The 20,745-nt window shown below is 34.0% G+C and overlaps 2 protein-coding genes across 7 annotated transcripts; both read left to right on the top strand.

Moving 5' to 3' along the window:
* The first annotated feature begins 7,295 nt into the window (after nt 1-7,295).
* Nucleotides 7,296-12,382, top strand: LOC105779542 (transcription factor GTE4). Of its 5 annotated transcripts, none has more exons than XM_012603339.2 (6): nt 7,296-7,621; nt 7,730-9,763; nt 9,863-9,914; nt 10,001-10,108; nt 10,191-10,267; nt 11,950-12,382. In XM_012603339.2, exons 2-5 carry the CDS (start codon nt 7,937-7,939, stop codon nt 10,250-10,252), a joined length of 2,049 nt encoding a protein of 682 aa, XP_012458793.1. In that variant the 5' UTR covers nt 7,296-7,621; nt 7,730-7,936; the 3' UTR covers nt 10,253-10,267; nt 11,950-12,382. The 5 variants fall into 5 exon arrangements, with proteins under 5 accessions (XP_012458793.1, XP_012458790.1, XP_052485657.1 ...); XM_012603336.2 differs by having other exon boundaries at nt 7,297-7,621; nt 11,942-12,382; XM_052629697.1 differs by having other exon boundaries at nt 7,297-7,621; nt 9,869-9,914; nt 11,942-12,382.
* A 2,929-nt stretch (nt 12,383-15,311) lies between these two features.
* On the top strand, nt 15,312-20,333 carry LOC105779543 (transcription factor GTE4). Of its 2 annotated transcripts, none has more exons than XM_012603343.2 (6): nt 15,312-15,671; nt 15,774-17,744; nt 17,836-17,887; nt 17,974-18,084; nt 18,168-18,244; nt 19,908-20,333. In XM_012603343.2, the coding sequence occupies exons 2-5, from the start codon at nt 15,981-15,983 to the stop codon at nt 18,227-18,229; spliced, it is 1,989 nt and encodes a 662-aa protein (XP_012458797.1). In that variant the 5' UTR covers nt 15,312-15,671; nt 15,774-15,980; the 3' UTR covers nt 18,230-18,244; nt 19,908-20,333. The 2 variants fall into 2 exon arrangements, with proteins under 2 accessions (XP_012458797.1, XP_052485659.1); XM_052629699.1 differs by having other exon boundaries at nt 15,801-17,744.
* The last annotated feature ends 412 nt before the right edge of the window (nt 20,334-20,745 follow it).

The following is a 20,745-nucleotide window of genomic DNA, read 5'->3' on the forward strand; positions in this document are numbered from 1 at the left end:
ATAGAGGCTGGAGGAGAGAGAAAATCAAGTTAAAGATTGAAATCAATAGCGCAAGGTAAGAACATCAAGATTTCAATATATTTTTGAGTTTGATATTATTGAAAAAGTATGAAATTGATGTTAATGTAGGATTTTATTATATAAGGTTCTATGTTCTTGATATGTTAGTGAAGGGAAACAAGAGAAATTGGTAGAAAATATTGTAGAGAAAGGAAAGGAGGGTGTTATAAATTTGATTATCAACATCTTGCACTAAAACAGTTTTAGACAGCAGCGGTAGGTTAACTTTGAAAAATCACCATAAATCGTAAAAAATGAATTAGATGATGAAAAAAATATGGAATTAAATATTATTGAGGCTAGTTTCTCATAGAAGAAACGATGTAAGCAATGGAATTGTAAATCATGAGTTATAATAAATTTTGTGAGATAAGGTCAGAATGATTTCTGGTTCCCCTTTTTTGACTTTGGAAAATCATAAAAAATTGGATAAAAATGATTAGGGCTTAAATTTATATGTTTAAAATATTGAATGAGTCTATTTTCAATATAAATAGACAAGAACATTATTCAAATCTCGTATGAGGAGATAATTTTATAGTAAGAATATATGTGAGCCTAGTTTTATATAAAATTTACGGATCTCAATTTTTAGTTACGTAGCTTAATATATAAATAATTTTGTGACTATGACTCAAGTGGACAGTTTTGAATGAACAAATAAGTAAATAATGAAATTATAGTTAATGTTACATATAAGCATGTTATATACATTTAAGGATGTGGAATGGAGAGGAGGAGGAGGAAAACATATGATTATGCAACTAGCATGAGTTTTCATTAAAAATGGCTAATTTGCATGCTTTAGGTTCAGGGACTAAATTGAATAAAAGTAAAATTTTAAGGGTAAATTTGTAAAAATGTCAAAAAGTGACCAAATTGCATGAAATGAATTGTTTTATTATTTAAATTAATAAATTGAATGAAATATTAATTTAGATCAAGATTGGGTGGAAATTCAAGGAAAATAAAAAATTACCAAAATGTCCCTGAATTTTGGTATTTCTGTAATTTAGCCTGGTAAGTTCGTATGAACTATATTTTGTATAAGTTTAATTAAAGTGAATGTTATTTGGTGATGAATATTATATAAATATGTATTTTATTATTGGAATTGAATTATTATTGGTAATATGTATAATTATTAGATGCATTGAAATGATTATCGGCAGCTCGATTGGATTGGAAGCTTGTTGGAGATATATCACACTATTCATTGGTTGTATCAGTAATTTTGGATGATTTGATTCTGGTTATAATGGCATGAATAAGTTAAATTGGCCAACGTTAGCTCATTAATGTTTTGATTTTGAGTGCTTATAAATATGAATGCTTGATGAAATAATGAAATGTTTGTAAATTAATTTGTAAAATCCGGTAATGCCCTATAACCCTATTCTGGCGATGGATATGGGTTAGGGGTGTTACACATATGCTAGCACACGGGCTAAGATACAGGTGTGTGGGCCAAGTCAATGAGGTACACGATTGGACATACAAGCATGTGACCCTTGTAGGTGAAATTTTTTAGTTTTTCTTAAAATGTTTTGATTAGTTTTGATTTGGTCCCTAATTGCTTGAAAGCTATTTTTAAGGCCACATAGGCTCGATTTAAGGCTCGTAAATGCATTATTTATTCCGTTTTGAATTTCTTATATATTTATTAAATTAATTTAAAAATTAATTATTATTGGCTATAAAATGTTCTGTTTTGTATGGTAATACGCTGTAACCCTATTCTGGCTATGAAAACAGGTTATGGGTGTTACATTTTCTCTTAGTTTTTTTGCACTTTTTCTAGGGTTTTCATTTTCTCTTTTTCTTTCTTGATGTTCTTAGTGTTAGTTAAGTTAGTTATCACTGTAGCTTAGGTTTATTTATACTTTCAATCCTTGTACCTTGATTGCAAGACATCTTTAGCTTTAGTTTAATGTATTTCAAATTTTCTTTTTACTTTAAATCTGTTAAAGTTTGTTCTTTTTATGTTTATTGCTTTAGATTTTCTTGTTGGATGATTTTAGTTTCATGTTCTTTAAGTTTTCTTAAGCTTTACTTTAATGGTTATTTTGTTTTTTACTTCCATGTTCATCCTTTTTTTATTTTCAGCATGAGTAGTTAAACCTCAAAGAGGGTTGGTTGATGGAGATATGGGTAAGCTGATTTTTGGACTAAGGACTAAATCGAATAGACCTAAAAACTTAGGAAGTGACACATCTAAGGGAATATCTAGGCAAGTGAGACCGAAAGGTAATCTTGTTGTGCACCGTTCATTAGTCCCAAATTAACTAGTGAGATCGAAAGATAAATCAGAGCTAAGCTGTCTAAGTCAATAAAATTAATATCAAAATATAAAATGGAGCCACTTAGTAATTTAAGTGGTTGAAGTCCATTGTTTGAGAATCAATGAACCATTGAAATCAACCAATCACACCTAGTTATTTATTTTGTTAATTTCTTAGTTTCGTACTCTTCGTAATTTAGTCCACAGATTAACATAATTAATTTTCTTGCACAATTTGTTTGTTATGATTTGTTGTATTATAAAATCGTATGAATAGTCGCTTAGACTCTATCGTGTATGCTAGTTATCACTCAATCGTCATCTTTTTTGGGTTTGATCCTTGGAATACTCCGGCGTTCCATTATAACACTATAAATATACAACTGTCCTATACGCTTGCAATAAAATTGTGCTTTAAAAATTGTCTTCTAAAATCATTGTTTTATGCGTACATGCTCGATGCCAGTCAGTGTTACAACTACAATTTCCCAAGTCACACCAACGACCATAAAAGTTCCGAATGTGTCTCTTCAAGTAACACCATCACATTCATCGCCTTTAATACATGATTCAACTCATCTTAAAGTTGAACCAAGATATCCGATTAGGATAAACAAAGGAATTCAAAAAATTCAATATGATCCCCATTTTAAAGCTAAAACTAAATACCTCATTAACAATTACATCTCCTCTCACTGTTTTTCAAAGTCTCATGCACTTATTATAAATCAATTATCTTCTGTATCTATTCCAAGTAATGTGCAAGAAGCATTGATTGATTCAAAATGGAAGAAAACTATGAATGATGAAATGGAAGCCTTACAGAAGAACCATACATGGAAACTTGTATCGCTGCCCCTAGGGAAGAAAACAATAGGGTGCATGTGGATTTTTACAATCTAACTTAATCCCAATGGAATCATAGATCGCTACAAGGCAAGACTTGTTGCTAAAGGGTATACCTAGAAACACGAAATTTATTATGGGGATACATTTTCTCCTGTAGCAAAAATAAATACCATACGAGTTCTCATTTCCATAGCTACAAATCAAGATTGACCATTGCTATTTTGATGTTAAAAATACATTTCTTATTAGAACTTTGGAAGAAAAATTATACATAGATCCTCCTTCGGGCATAAACTGTGATGGCAAAGTATGCAAGCTAAAAAGGGCCTTATATGGATTAAAACAATCCCCTCGAGCATGGTTTGAAAGGCTCTCAATATTCATGAAGAAGATTGGGTACAAACAAAGTAATGTTGATCATACTCTCTTCGTAAAACAAGAGTTTAAAAAAGATGACTACTCTTATTTTGTATGTTGACAATAAGGTTGTTATAGGAAATTACTCAAATGAGATAGCTACCTTCTAAGAAAGCCTTACGACAAAGTTTGAACTTAAATATCTTGGGCACTTGAAATATTTCTTAAGCATTAAAGTTGCAAGATTGAGCAAGGGAATCTCCCTTTGCCAATGAAAGTATGTACTAGATTTACTAGCAGAAACTAGGATGTTTAACTATAAACCTATTGAAACTCCCATTGATATGAATCACAAGTTAGCCATTCAACAAAACTAGACTCTAACCAACAAGGAGAGGTATCAAAGATTAGTAGGAAAGCTAATATACTTATCGCATACACGTCCTGACATTGCATATGCAATAAGTATTGTAAGCAAATTCATGCATGCACCAAGTGAAGGTCATATGGAGGCTATTTATTAGATTCTACGATACTTAAAATCTTCCCCAGGAAAAGGATTTTTTTTGATAAAAATGAGGATCAAGAAATCAAGGGATATATAGATGCGGATTGGGCTAGAAGTCAAACTAATTGAAAGTCTACATTGGGGTATTTTATGTTTGTTGGAAGTAACTTGGTTACATGGCGAAGTAAGAAACAAAAGGTTGTAGCAAGATCAAGTGCAAAGGCAAAATTTTGTGGAATGGCACAAGATATCTATGAATTGCTATGGATAATACGCATTTTACATGATATTGGCATATTTCTATCAAAACCTATGAAGTTATTATGTGATAATAAGGTAGCCATAGCAATTACAAATAATCTTGTTCAGCATAATAGAACCAAACATGTGGAAGTTGATCGACACTTCATCAAAGACCATCTTGACAAAGATACACTTAGTCTTCCATTTGCCACATCAAAAGAACAACTAACAGATGTTCTAACAAATATTGTATCTGGAAAAGATTTTCAAATCTCACTTAACAAGTTGGGAATGATTGACATATATTTACCAACTTGAGAGGGAGTGTTGGCGTGAGCAATCTAAGGGAGAAAAATCTGTTGTCAACTTTAACAGATTGTGTAAATGATTTGTTTACTTATTTATCATTAATTATCTTATGTTTAGGGTATAAAATAAGATCTTGTTGTATAACAATTACTATAAATATGTAGGTTGTAATTGCTTGAAAAATACACAAAATTATTCTCTATAATAATAAAACTTAATGAATTAAATTTTTTAGTTATTTGATATATTCTTACACCACAAAATAATTGTCATATAGAGGTGAACATGTGTGACATTTTTCAAAAATCTCTGTTAGGTTATACTAATAATTGTGTTTATCTACCAACTTATCGATATGTAAATGCATTAGCAATGTTTTGTCCATGAAACACGGCTAATTCCTTATATTAATACATGGGCTTCTTTATTTTCCCATGAAATTAATTGACATCATATAACAAAGATAAACATTAAATTTATTTGTCAACTAAGTCTTAGTTTAGTTGGAATCAGCATTAGTTTGAATGAGTTAAAGCATATTTATCCTTATATTTAAAGATTAGAGAGACCATTTCCATTCCTAAATCCATCAAGTGACTTTCTTTTCCCAAGTACAATAAATTATATTTTCAAAAATAAATTTCTAATTTCTAATTTTAGTGCTCTCATTCCTACAAGTGGCAACAAAATTATTTAATTTAAATGAATATTTTTAATGAGGTTTATTCTTATAGGTTTAACAAATAAGATAAGCTGTTGAAAAGCTTTGTTTGGGTGATAAGAAAATGTAGAAGTTGGAGAGGGTAACTTTTGAATCTTTTAAACGAAATTTACGTGTATTCCAAGTGAGTATTAAACGACAATTTTGTTGTCACATGAGACTTCCGAGGAAAACACTCAATAATCAACATATAATAAATAGATAATGTTAGTGATCATATTATAATTTTGTAAAACTAATGACCAAAACATAAATTTAAACTATACATAAGTGATTAAATAGGTATTTTATCCTAATTTTTTATAAAAATAGATAATGTACGACGTTACCCAAGGCTCCCTGTCGAACCTTTAGTGTGATGAGATTTTAAGTGTAAAAAGAGAAAAAGACTCGCTAAAACACAACATCAATTTAGGGTGAGTTTGGATGGACGGTGCGTTTACTTACGATTAATGTAAAAACAACAGTGACAGTGAGATTAGATATTGTAGTGATAATATAACGTGAGACAAAAAGTAAGCTAAACACAACCCCCCACCGCCTATCTAAACCAACCCTTAATATGTTTGACAGCGTTCTGATGTGATATTTTAATTTCGTTGAACTCTAAAATGTCGGATGGAGTTCAAGGCTTCGATGAGTGTAGTGGAAGTCCAATATTCTTTTATTTAATATGCATAACATAAATTTTATTTAATATACTATTATCTAATATAATAGAAATATTTTTATAATTCAATTTTAATAAAAATAAAAATAAAAATTTATAATTTATTTTAGTATGAATATAATTTTAATTTAAATATCTATATTATTTATAAACATCTTTCTTGAGTTTGTGTCACCCATTAATCGGATCCCAACTCAATTAGGAAAATCATTTTAATGTTCCTTCACATTTAAAATGAATTATATTATTTGAAGGTACTTTAGTTTTTATTTGAAAAAATAAAAAAATACGTATAATTGGATTTGAACCAATACAATTGGGTTACCAAAACCTTAACTTTAGTATTCAACCAAAGTTTTATTCTAATATTTATAATAATTTATTCTAATATTTATAATCAATTTAATTTTATTATGTACACTTTATTACATCCATCAATATTACTATTTAAACTTCTAATTGAGTTGGTATCATGAATCAACTAGACACCAACTCGGTTAGAGAAATTACAAAAATATTCTTCCGTAATTAAAATGAGTTATATTATTTGAGAATACTTTAATTTTTTAACAAAATCCAATAAAAATATGGTGGAATTTGAACTCACACCAATTAGACTGGTAAAATATTAAATTTGTCACTTAATCAAAGCTTCATTTTAATGTTTTTCATATGTTTTTAGTTTCATTATTTATTGAATGTTACTTTTAAATACACATTTGTATTTTACATCGATGATTTTACATGCATATGCATATAAGAAGAATTTTAGTAATTTGTAAAATATGTTGATATGTACATTTTAATTTAAAATTATCATCATTACTTTTAAATTCAAATATAATTAATTTTTTTTATCTTATTCATACACTAATTAATCATAATATTTTTAATGCTTCATCCATCTAAAAAGGAGTTTAGCCTACAACTTATTAAACAGACAGTATTTCCAAGTACCAAATATCATCGGAATATAATATAATTCCGACCAATCAAACACTATAATAGAGTGAGAGCCTAGTGACTAGGCTTATAAAACCACACACTCCCTGGGCGTGGAAAAACATCTACCAAAACCCACAATTAAAGCTCCCACTAAACAGAGCGTGGGTAAAACACTGTGCACATCCGTATGATTTTTCCCGAGCACGGCACCTTTGAAATTAAATAAACTGGGAATTGTTGGGTTTAAACGGTGCCGTTTTTAGTGTTTTTCCTGAAATATTCATATTAAGTGAAACGGTGCGTTTTTATTCTGTTTCTTTCATAACGGTCTCAACAGACCTGGTGGTTAATAGCTGTTATAAATGGAGGGAACGGTTCTCTGATTCCTCTCTTTACTCTCTTCTTCCTCTCCTCTTTTCTCTGATTCTTTCTCTTCCTCAATTCTTCTTCTCCTGATTTGTATTACGAGAAATGGGCCGCATCATTTTGATGCACCCACACGCTTCTTCCCAGTCGCTTATATCTACGAGCGCATTCGCCACCGTACACCTGTAAAGATAAGATACAGGTAAAGAAAAATTGAGAGGGAAAAAAGTCGAAAGCACTTTTTAGAGAGAGAAAGAGAGCGGCGTTGTGAGAGAAGGACTCGTGAGGAGATCTGAAATCGAACAATCGAAGGTGAGGAGCTGAGAAATCTGCCTTTCTTGTTTTAATTCTTTTTCTGTGTGTTATCATTAAATTCGGTTTTAGGGTTTTACATAGATTGTTGTAATTTAAAATTTTCAGATCGAGTCTTGGGTTTTTCTTCTGTAGATTTGTTATGTTTATTTGGATCCGGTGGTTGAAACTTGGGGGAACTCTCAAGTTTGGGAGGTGAAATTTAGGGTTTTTGGTGCAGATGTACTTAAACCCTATTTTGGATTTGGTTGCGGGTGCAGAATTGTTTTTGTTGGAGACTGGAAAAAAAGAAATTAGGGTTTAAAACCCTAATATATGTGTATGGCTTCGGGGATAGTAGCTGGAGAAGGAAAAGATGGTGAGAGAGAGAAACAGAGGTACAGTGAGAACAAGGTTTATACCAGGAAAGCGTTCAAGGGTTCCAAGAAAAATAGTCTTCTCAACTCCACTGTTAACAGTAGCAACCCCAACCCCAACCACAACAACAACAACAACAACAACACCAGTAACAACCACAAGAACAACGTGGATAGGGATGCTGAGAATGACACTGATGTCACCATAACAGCTGTCCCTAACACCAACGACCACCACAACAACAACAAAAATGACAACAACGTGGATAGGGCTGCTGTGAACAACACTGATGTCATCGCAACAGTTGTCCCTAACACCAACGGAAACAGCAACCACCCTGTTGAAATACCTGCTCAGCCTCTTCCTTTGGAGTTTGGGAATTCAGCTCACCAACAGCCTGGTCCTCGCGTAGATACTGCTGCTTCTGATGACTGTTCAAGTTTTAATAAGCAGGTGGCTATGACTGGAGATTTGAAGCCTAGTTCTGAGAACCAGGTGAAGATCAATTTGGCTTCAAGGTCAAAGCAGGAGATGGCAGAACTGAGGAGGAAGTTGGTAAGTGAGCTTGATTTGGTAAGGAGTTTGGTGAAGAGGATTGAAGCTAAAGAAGCGCAAATAAGGGGGTTTAGTAATGCCCCTGTTCCTTTGAATAATGCTGTTGATTATGGTTTCAATGGGGTTCAACCAGAGCTGGCCCCAGTCGGCATTTCTCAGGAGCCTGTTAAGAAATCAAGGCCTTTGAATCAGTTGAATATTTCTGCCTTGGAAAATAGTCAGGGTGTAAATGAAAATTTGGAGAAGGAGAAAAGGACGCCTAAGGCAAATCAGTTTTATTGTAATTCTGAGTTTTTGCTTGCAAAAGATAAGTTTCCTCCAGCTGAGAGTAACAAGAAGTTGAAATTAAATGGGAAGAAGCAAGGAGGAGGTGACTTGACACACGGGTTTGGCATGGGTAATAAGTTCTTTAAGAGCTGTAGTTCTTTGCTTGAAAGACTAATGAAGCACAAGCATGGTTGGGTCTTTAATTCTCCTGTTGATGTCAAAGGTCTTGGTTTGCATGATTACTATAGTGTCATTAAGCATCCCATGGATTTGGGCACTGTGAAAACAAGGCTTGGTAAAAACTGGTACAAGTCACCAAGAGAGTTTGCAGAGGATGTGAGATTGACGTTTCAGAATGCCATGACATATAATCCTAAGGGACAAGATGTTCATGTAATGGCAGAGCAGTTATCAAAGATATTCGAGGGAAAATGGGCTTCTATAGAGGCAGATTATATTCGAGATATGAGACTTGCAGTAGAATATGAAGTGAGTCTCCGTGTGCCAACACCAAGAAAGGCACATTCATTGCTACCACTTCCGCTTGATACTAGGATCTTGGATAGATCAGAGTCAATGATACGCCCTATTGATCCAAGACCAAAACTAATTGCTACAACTCCTTTGGGTAGGACTCCTGCTCCAAAAAAGCCTAAAGCAAAGGATCCTTACAAGAGGGATATGACTTATGAAGAGAAGCAGAAGCTTAGCACTAAACTTCAAAGTTTGCCTTCAGAGAAGCTGGACAACATTGTACAGATTATTAAAAGAAGGAATTCAGCTGTTCTTCAACATGACAATGAAATAGAAGTAGACATTGACAGTGTGGATACTGAGACTCTTTGGGAGCTGGATAGATTTGTTACCAACTACAAGAAAAGTTTGAGCAAAAGCAAGAGAAAGGCTGAACTTTCCATTCAAGCCAGAGCAGAAGCTGTGCAGATTGTACCTGAGAAAGTAAAGGTTTTCTTTTATATATATATATATATATATAAAATCTTAGTTTCTTATGAAATAATCTTTTCCTGAGGGTTGCTAACTTCATGCATTTATTGTATTTAGTTGCAGACCGTGGCTCCTGTTTTGGTGGAAGTGCCCAAGGAAACCACAACTAGTAAGTTTTCACGTTAAGGAGTTATAAGATGTTTGCTACTTGCTTGGTTGTACTGATATCTAAAATGATTATATATATACCTGCAGATGAACAGAATGTGTCCAGGTTACTTGTTGAAGAAAAACCGGGAGATGCTGCTAGTAGGTCCAGTAGTTCAAGTAGCTCTAGCAGTGATTCTGGATCTTCTTCAAGTGGTAATATGATTTATTTCTTACTTGATTTTAGTCGGAATAAATTGTGTTTTATTGTTCTAACATATATAATTGTTTGTTGTAGACTCTGATAGTGAAAGTTCCTCTGCCTCCGGATCTGATGCTGGACATTCACCTAGAGCTTGAGTGTTTCTCGTTCGGGTATGCTGAAATGTCCCTGTATCTTACAGGCATTCATGATTTGATTTCTTAAAGTTGCTCAGGTGTATGTGGTCATTTTTAAATTACCTCTTTAGCTGTAGAATTGTTAACATTTTTATTTCTATTGTGGTTCTTTCGAGTGATGTGATTGATGTTTAGTGATGATGTAAATGGTGGTGAATATTTTTGCCTGGTAGCATCACTATGTAGTGAGCGCACATAACTTCTGTTAAAATTTGGATTTGTAAACAATTGTGGGTCTTGAGACCCTGAGTCAACTCTTCAATGAGATTTCAACTTGTAGGTTTCAGATGCAAATACTGAGAGGGGAGAGTGAGTTTCTGAGTTTATTTACGAGAGTTAACTCCCTTTCTATTTGAAATCAGTGGACTTCCACGTGTAAGGAAAAAGAAAAAAAATCTGCAGACCTTACATGTCTTGGCGAATTAATATCCTTGTAAGTTGAAGATGTATAGTTTCAGCATTTGATGATTCCAAACTATATAAGTCAAATATCAAACTGTTTATGTTGAAAAGAATGTTTTATTTTTGACAAGGGGGATATCTAACTATGTTGTGACTTTTGACTGTATATGCTGGTCTAGTTGCATGTTGAACTCAGCCATGATGGATCACAGATATTTAAGGAAAGAGTGCTGTCGTACTTGAAGTTCTTGGTTATAAATGTTTATTCATTCTGTGGCAACTCATTAGACGAACTGTTATCTGCAATTTGGCTTGTAGATTAAATATAAAACTTTATAGTTGTTGTGGTTCTCTTCAAATTAGTTAATTTCTGGCTTTTGTTAAGACTATAAGTTCTGACAGACCTGTGGTTGTGATACATCCTGATTCTTTGAGGACAATTATATATCTGTCTTGACTTTCAGGTTGGTGTGTCCGTCGTGTGTCATTTTGTTTATTGTGCAATACAAAAATGGGTTGAAACATGAAAGTATTCTAGTTGTCCACTTTACCACGAAAATCAATGAGATTAAGCACCTATTTTAGTATACTGTTCTTTATTGGAGAATAAATCACTTAAAATGTTCTTGAATTCTTTCGCTTCTATTAAATAAGCCCTTAAACTTTTATTGTACTAAAATAAGTTTATCTTTTGATTTGCTACAAAACAAGCTCTTGTTTCAATTGAAAGGTCAATTTATGTTAAGGGTTTATTTAGGTATACTAAAAGATAAGGGATTTGAAGGGTCAATTGTAATTGTAATTGAGTAGGAGAGGTATTTGAAGTTACAAAGATGCACGAAACATATTGTACATGTAACTAAACATGTATGTTATGGTGTGATTTAGCTGTGGTACTACTGTATCTGTTACGATGAAGATAGTGGTCATAAACATATACTGCTACAGATGTCACTCTCTCTTTGATTTGTACGCATGCTTAAGTGGATTTAAGATGCTTCATTAAGTGTCCTGGTGTGTTTTTCTGTAATGTGATACCGTATTTGGTGAAAAGCTGATTATTTGGAGAATGACAACAATATTGCAAATAGGATTTTCTCAACTTTTTACTGTTTCCATTTGACAAATTTCTACAGCCATTCTTGATACTATGGTTGACAAGATTAAATTTCTTTAAAATAGTTGGTAGTGAGTGGGGTGGCTGATCTAAGAATTTAGAGTAGGTGCTGATCCATTGTGATCCTGAAGTTTTGCAGATTGGCCTCTATGAGTTTGATGTAGCATTTGGGTGTATAGTGAAGATTTTGGTACCTCGGACCTGACGGGCTCCCTCCAGGCGGTTGAGCCACCGCCGAGATGCTGTTGTTGAAACTGGGAACAAGGCTTCAGCAGCACTGGACAATATGTGGAGTATCTGTATAATTATAATTTGGATGGGTTGATTGTGGTGTTGAATGGGTAGAGATTAGGAATAGGAGAAACTGGAAGCACGTGTGTACATTTCTAATTTAACAAGTACTACTCAACTCACCCTAGTTTCAGGGGACTTTGTTTTAGTGTGTTTATTCTTTCTGATGGTTCTTTGATGTGATGTTATTATACAGAAAGTCAGAAACAAGGCATTGTAATTCAAAAGTAGTAAGCATGCTTCAAATGAAAAGTAATAATTATGATTTGATGTTGCCCTTAGGGATTGTGCTATTTCTGATTTCTGTATGGACATAATCTTAAGTTTAGCTGTTCTAGGATTTAGGGTTATTATTGATTCAATTCTTTTCAGTTTGTTTTTTTGTGAATCTATCAAATAAATCAAATTGATATATGTGATTTATTAAGTTGGATTGGACTTTCCCAACACACAAAAAGCTTAGGGGGAAATTCAATGTAGTTGGTATCGTAATAACCTATGCATATCGTAACAAAGTATTAGACGCCAAAAAGCCAGCATTAAAAGAAGGAAGCTATTGACTGGTGATGAGGCTTTGGAAAGAGATTTTGCATGAAATCTTAATTAAAATTTGCCTGCCATAGTTAAACCAATCAAAGAATGTATATATTTTTTTACACTCAGTATAAGAGAACGTGTTAAAAAAAAAAAAAAAAGTGGTTATTGAGCACATTAATACTAAGTAGATGATAGTTGATCCTTATGTCACTACACAAATTTAAGAATCATATTGTCACAATGAGACTTGTTCCCACTTTGTAATTTTTCGTTATAATAACGATTATAATTAAATTCTATTAAGTTTGATGTTTCTCATATTTTGTACGCGCATTAATTTGATTGTTTCGAGAAATGTCACTAAAGTTTGGACCTAGAATCTCAACTCTCACTTTTGTTGCCCACTTGTGTGGTAATAGGTATATGTGTGATAGTGGGATGGTGATTTTTTATGGGGAACCACCACTCTAAATACCCCCAAGCATAAGGTCCCTGAGCACTAAAAATCACTTTCTGAAAATAATTCCATTTAGTGAGGTTTTCGAGTGCTTAGAATATCTTGACCTTTTTTTTTTTGTGTTTTCCAAATTTCATATTTTCGTATAGTTAAATACGACGTCTTCGTCAGTTGTTTGACGCGTTTGACAAGTGGTGTTACAACGTCTGAATTTTGATATTTGGTTCAGACAATGACTAGAGGTATTTCTATTCGATTTTTCCACTACTTAATTTTGTTTAAACTATGATTTGTGCTTGTAGTTAAGCCTATTAGAGCTATTAAGTAAATATGATGTTTTTTAAAAGTAATTAGGGATTTAGGTTGTTTTTTTTTTATTTAAGCAAATAGGTTGATTTTGGAAGACGTTGGTGAAGCGTGGCGAAAATGCGTTATTGGATCCCCAACGGTTAGAAAATCACGACTGTTGATTAGTTAATTTTCTAACTGTTGGGACCAACGAGTATTTAACCCAATGGTCCCATTTTTTTCCTATATATATCCTATACATTTTCAATTTTTTTTCATTCAATCCTATTTATCTATTCTCTCAACTCTCTCGACTTTTTTATTCTTAATTTTCTATCCTAATCTCTCAAATTTCTTTTAAAATCTTCTTCTCTCAATTTTATATCCTAGTTGTTTGTAATTTCTTAGATTTTATTCGATTTTTATCATTTTAAAAATGTCAATGCCTTTAATTCATTTGAAAGACAACAATTTGCTCAAGCATCTATACTAAGGCTGACTGGGGCTTTTCTAATGCCAAATAAATCTTGAAATTTGGTACATTTAAGGCGACTTCTAAAACTAATCGACTTAAAAGAAGTCGGACAACTCAGTTGGGGATCAACTGTCTTGGCTACATTGTACCGAGAGATGTGTTGGGGAACTGAAGCACATAAAACTAAAATCGGTGACTGTATACTCTTTCAGTCATGGACATGATACCACTTACTATTTTTACGTCTCCGAGTAAACTTCTATTATCAATTTTCACTCATAATAAGGTAAGATTCATTTAATAATATAGTTATCATGTTAATTTTTTTTCATTATTATATTTTTGGAACAACATATCATTTGAATAGGTGGAACAATGACACGAGTCATGTGTGTATACCGAACGTGCTTGAAGATATCTAGTTATTGTTAAATCAACAGTCAGAAGCTTAGGTCAGTTTTTGAATTTTTCAATTACATAATAATTACGTAAGGATTTGAAATTTAATATTAGGTACGCAATAAAATTTATAATTTTGTATTGTAGTTTGAATGAATGTCATACTTTGATCCGAGGATTTAAGAATGTATCTCGACCGAATTTTTGGTGAATCGCAATATCTGGATCAATTTTTAAAACTAAAACAAAAATATTATACAGAAAAATAAATACTCATTAACCAAATTCAAACAACGACACTTACTTGAACTAATTTACTTTGTTGGGTTAATTTTTAAACTTCCAATTTTTAACATCAACAATATTCTCCTTATGCAAATATTCTACTCGAAATTTAACTATGAAACCCTCCCCATATCAATCTTCATTTTATAGAAAACTTTACCACCGAATATGAAACATATTTTAAAATGTTGGAAAAGATCGGATATGACAAGTGAAAAAAATGTTTCTGATACGAAAAGTTTTTAAAGATTATATTCGTGTTCTGCCACGAATAAAATGAGATGTAAATTTTATCTCGAGATTCTTGAGTTTTCAAAAACTTTATCTTGGGATTTTTGGGTTTTAAGAATTCAATCTAACCAACAAATTTTTTTTTTACAAAAAATATTTTCGGATGATTTGATAAGGAGAAGGTGAAAAAACGTCACATAAGACACGTTTTCACTGAAATTGTCAAGTCACCCAAAAGTACTTCCAACAAAAACATTTTTACCATCAAAATCAATCTATTTTCTTAATTTTCAAAGAAAATGCCTTAAAACCCTGATTTCTTTTTTAAATTGGCATATATGCCAAACTTTGCCTTAAGAGTTATTAAACAGTCAATATTACCAACAACCAAATATCATCGGAATAACTGAAAAAAAAATCATCGGAATAGAATATAATTCCGACCAATCAAATACTATAATAGAGTCTAGTGACTAGGCTTATGAAACCCCTGACTAAACCACACGCTCCCTCTCTTGGGCGTGGAAAAAATTTACCAAAACCCACAATTAAAGCTCCCCCTCATAATCCAAACCTACGACCTCAACCTGACGTTGCCTTCACCTCCCAAAATTTCTGGCATCAAGAGGCGCCTGCATAACACGCAAAACAAACAGGACGTAGGTAAAACACTCCTCTCATCCGTATGATCCTTCCCGAGCACGGCACTTTTGATGCACCCACACGCTTCTTCCCAGTCGCTTATATCCACGAGGGCATTCACCACCGTACACCTGTAAAGATAAGATACAGGTAAAAAAAGTTGAGAGGGAAAAAAGTCGAAAGCACTTTTTAGAGAGAGAAAGAGAGCGGCGTTGAGGGAGGACTCGTGAGGAGATCTGAAATCGAACAATCCAAGGTGAGGAGCTGAGAAATCTGCCTTTCTTGTTTTAATTTATTTGTCCGTTATTTAATTCGGTTTTAGGGTTTTACATAGATGGTTGTAGTTTTAATTTTGTAGATCGAAACTTGGGTTTTTCTTCTGTAGATTTTTTTGTGTTTCTTTGGATCCGGTGGTTGAAACTTGGGGGAACTCTCAAGTTTGGGAGGTGAAATTTAGGGTTTTTGGTGCAGAGGTCGTTGAACCCTATTTCGGACCTGGTTGCGGGTACAGAATTGTTTTGGTTGGAGACTGGAAAAAAGGAATTAGGGTTTAAAACCCTAATATATGTGTATGGCTTCGGGGATAGTAGCTGGAGAAGGAAAAGATGGTGAGAGAGAGAAACAGAGGTACAGTGAGAACAAGGTTTATACCAGGAAAGCGTTCAAGGGTTCCAAGAAAAACAATCTTCTCAACTCCACTGTTAACAGTAGCAACCTCAACCACCACCACAACCACGACACCACCACCACCACCTCCACCTCCACCACCACCACCAACAACCATGACAACAACAAAAACAACAGCAACGTGGATAGGGCTGCTGTGAATGACACTGATGTCACCCCAACAGCTGTCCCTAACACCGACGACTACAGCAACCACCCTGTAGAAAGACCTGGTCAGCCTCTTCCTTTGGAGTTTGGGGGTTCAGCTCACCAACAGCCTGGTCCTCGCGTAGATACTGCTGTGTCTGATGACTGTTCAAACCTTAATAAGCAGGCGGCTGTGGCTGGAGCATTGAAGCCTAGTTCCGAGAACCAGGTGAAGATCAATTTGGCTTCAAGGTCAAAGCAGGAGTTGGGGGAACTGAGGAGGAAGTTGGTAAGTGAGCTTGATTTGGTAAGGAGTTTGGTGAAGAGGATTGAAGCTAAAGAAGCGCAAATACGGGGCTTTAGTAATGCCCCTGTTCCTCTGAATAATGCCGTTGATTATGGTTTCAATAGGGTTCAACCAGAGCCGGCCTCAGTGGGCATTTCGGCTGAGCCTGTTAAGAAATCAAGGCCTTTGAATCAGTTGAATATTTCTGCCTTGGAAAATAGTCAGGGTGCAAATGAAAATTTGGAGAAGGAGAAAAGGACGCCCAAGGCAAATCAGTTTTATCGTAATTCTGAGTTTTTGCTTGCAAAAGATAAGTTCCCACCAGCTGAGAGTAACAAGAAGTTGAAATTAAATGGGAAGAAGCAAGGAGGAGGTGAATTCACACACGGATTTGGCATGGGTAATAAGTTCTTTAAGAACTGTAGTTCTTTGCTTGAAAGACTAATGAAACACAAGCATGGTTGGGTCTTTAATTCTCCTGTTGATGTCAAAGGTCTTGGTTTGCATGATTACTATAGTGTCATTAAGCATCCCATGGATTTGGGTACTGTGAAAACAAGGCTTGGTAAAAACTGGTACAAGTCACCAAGAGAGTTTGCAGAGGATGTGAGATTGACGTTTCAGAATGCCATGACATATAATCCTAAGGGACAAGATGTTCATGTAATGGCAGAGCAATTATCAAAGATATTTGAGGGCAAATGGGCTTCTATAGAGGCAGATTATATTCGAGATATGAGACTTGCAGTAGAATATGAAGCGAGTCTCCGTATGCCAACACCAAGAAAGGCACATTCAATGCTACCACCTCCTCTTGATACAAGAAGGACCTTGGATAGATCAGAGTCAATGACACGCCCTGTTGATCCCAGACCAAAACTTATTGCTACTACTCCTTTGGGTAGGACTCCTGCTCCAAAAAAGCCTAAAGCAAAGGATCCTTACAAGAGGGATATGACTTATGAAGAGAAGCAGAAGCTTAGCACTAACCTTCAAAGTTTGCCTTCAGAGAAGCTGGACAACATTGTACAGATTATTAAAAAAAGGAATTCAGCTGTCCTTCAACATGACGATGAAATAGAAGTAGACATTGACAGTGTGGATACCGAGACTCTTTGGGAGCTGGATAGATTTGTTACCAACTACAAGAAAAGTTTGAGCAAAAACAAGAGAAAGGCTGAGCTTTCCATTCAAGCCAGAGCAGAAGCTGCACAGATTGTACCTGAGAAAGTAAGGGTTATGTTTTTAAAAAACAATTATAGTTTCTTATGAAATAATATTTCCCTGAGGGTTGCTAATTTCATGCATTTATTGTATTTAGTTGCAGACTGTGGCTCCTGTTTTGGTGGAAGTGCCCAAGGAAACCACAACTAGTAAGTTTTCATGTTAAGGAGTTATAAGATGTTTGCTACTTGCTTTGGTTGGACTGATCTAAATGATTATATATATATACCTGCAGATGAACAGAATGTGTCCAGATCACTTGTTGAAGAAGAAAAACAGGGAGATGCTGCTAGTAGGTCAAGTAGTTCAAGTAGCTCTAGCAGTGATTCTGGGTCTTCTTCAAGTGGTATGATGATTTATTTCTTACATGATTTTTAGTGGAACTAGATTGTGTTTTATTGTTCTAACATATATAATTGTTTGTTGTAGACTCTGATAGTGAAAGTTCCTCAGCCTCCGGATCTGATGCTGGACATTCACCTAGAGCTTGAGTGTTTCTAATATAGGTATGCTGAAATGTCCCTGTATCTTACAGGCATTAATGATTTGATTTTTTAAAGTTGCTCAGGTGTATGTGGTCATTTTTAAATTACCTCTTTAGCTGTAGAATTGTTATCAGTTTTATTTGTATTGTGGTTCTTTTGAGTAGTGTGATTGATGTTTAGTGATGATGTAAATTGTGGTGAATATATTTGCCTGGTAGCATCACTGTGTAAGTGAGCGTACATAACTTCTGTAAAATTTGGATTTGTAAACAATTGTGGGTCTTGCGACCCTGAGTCAACTCTTCAATGAGATTTCAACTTTTAGGTCTCAAATGCAAATACTGAGGGGAGCGTGAGTTTCTGAGTTTATTTACGAGAGTTAACTCCCTTTCTATTTGAAATCAGTGGACTTCCATGTGTAAGGAAAAAGAAAAAATTTGCGGACCTTACATGTCTTGGTGAATTAATATCCTTGTAAGTTGAAGATGTATAGTTTCAGCATTTGATGATTGCAAACTATATAAACCAAATATCAAACTGTTTATGTTGAAAATAATGTTTTCCTTTTGACAAGGGGATATCTAACTATGTTGTGACTTTTGACTGTATATGCTGGTCTAGTTGCATGTTGAACTCAGCCATGATGGAAAAGAGATTTCAGTTATTTAAGGAAAGAGTGCTGTTGTATTTGAAGTTATTGGTTATAAATGTTTATTCATTCTGTGGCAATTCCTTAGACGAACTGTTATCTGAGATTTGTAGATGCCGGGTTATTAAATATAAAACTTTATAGTTGTTGTGGTTCTCTTCAAATCAGTTAATTTGTGGCTTTTGTTAAGACTAAAAAGTTCTGACAGACCTGTGGTTGTGATACATCCTGATTCTTTGGAGGAGAATTATATCTTTGTCTGGACTTTCAGGTTGGTGTGTTAGTGTCATTTAGTTTATTGTGCACTAAAAAAAGTGGTTGAAACATGAAAGTATTCTAGTTGTCCACTTTACCACGAAAATCAATGAGATTAAGCACCTATTTTAGTTTATTGTTCTTTATTGGAGAAATAAATCGCTTAAAATGTTCTTGAATTCTTTCACTTCTATTAATAAGCCCTTAAACTTTTACCGTACTCAAGTAAAGTTTATCTTTTGATTTGCTACAAAATAAGCCCTTGTTTCAATTGAAAGGTCAGTTTAGGTATGCATAAGGATAACGGATTTGAAGGGTCAATTGTAATTGAGTAGGAGAGGTATTTGAAGGTAAAAAGATGCAATAAACGTATTGTGCATGTAACTAAACATGTATGTTATGATGTGATTTAGCTGTTGTGATACTGTATCTGTTATGATGAAGATGGTGGGCATAAGCATATACTACTACAGATGTCACTTTCTCTTTGATTTTTACGCATGCTTAAGTGGATTTAAGACGCTTCATCAAGTGTCCTGGTGTTTTTTCTGTAATGTGATGCTATATTCGGTGAAAAGCTAATTTTTTGGAGAATGACAACAACATTGCAAATAGGATTTTCTCAACTTCTTACTGTTGCCATTTGATAAATTTCTACAGCCATTCTTGATACTATGGTTAACAAGATTAAATTTCTTTAAAATAGTTGGTAGTGTGTGGGGTTGCTGGTCTAAGAATTTAGAGTAGGTGCTGAGCCATTGTGATCCTGAAATTTTGCAGATTGGCCTCTGTGAATTTGATGTTGCATTTGGGTGTATAGTGAAGATTTTGGTACCTCGGACCTGACGGGCTCCCTGCAGGCGGTTGAGCCACCGCCGAGATGCTGTTGTTGGAACTGGGAACAAGATTTCAGCAGCACTTGATAATTTGTGGTGTATCTGTATAATTATAATTAGGATGGGTAGAATGTGGTGTTGAATGGGTAGGGATTAGAAATAGGAAAAATTGGAAGCACGTGTGTACATTACTAATTTAACAAGTGCTACTCAACTCACCCTAGTTTCATGGAACTTTGTTTATTGTGTTTATGCTTTGTGATGGGCAGATTCTTTGATTTGATGTTATTATACGGAAAGAAAGAAACAAGGCCTTGTAATTCAAAAGTAGTAAGTATGCTTCAAATGAAAAAAATAATAATTATGATTTGATGCTGCCCCTAGGGATTGTGCTATTTCTGTTTGGATAGATCACAAGTTTAACTATTGGAGGCTTGGGATTATTATCGTTTCAAATTTTGATTTGAATCTTTTTTTCTGTGAATCTATCAAATTAATTCTTAACTCAAATTGATAAATGTGATTTATCATGTTCGATTGTACTGTGCTAACACACAAAAGCTTAAGGGGAAATTCAATGCAGTTCGTATCTTGTTAAAACTTTAGTTTGGTAAATTATGTGAGCCATTTTTTAGTTTCAAATGCATTTAAGTAAATTTAATGTTTGAAAGATGAGAATTCTCGATAGAAATTTTACAAGGAACTTAAATGAAGTAAAAGCAAATTATAAGATATAATGGGATGATTACAAATTAAGGGGAAAATGTTTCAATTTATAGTTG

Source organism: Gossypium raimondii, chromosome 4 (genome assembly GCF_025698545.1).
Source record: "Gossypium raimondii isolate GPD5lz chromosome 4, ASM2569854v1, whole genome shotgun sequence".
NCBI lineage: Eukaryota > Viridiplantae > Streptophyta > Magnoliopsida > Malvales > Malvaceae > Gossypium > Gossypium raimondii.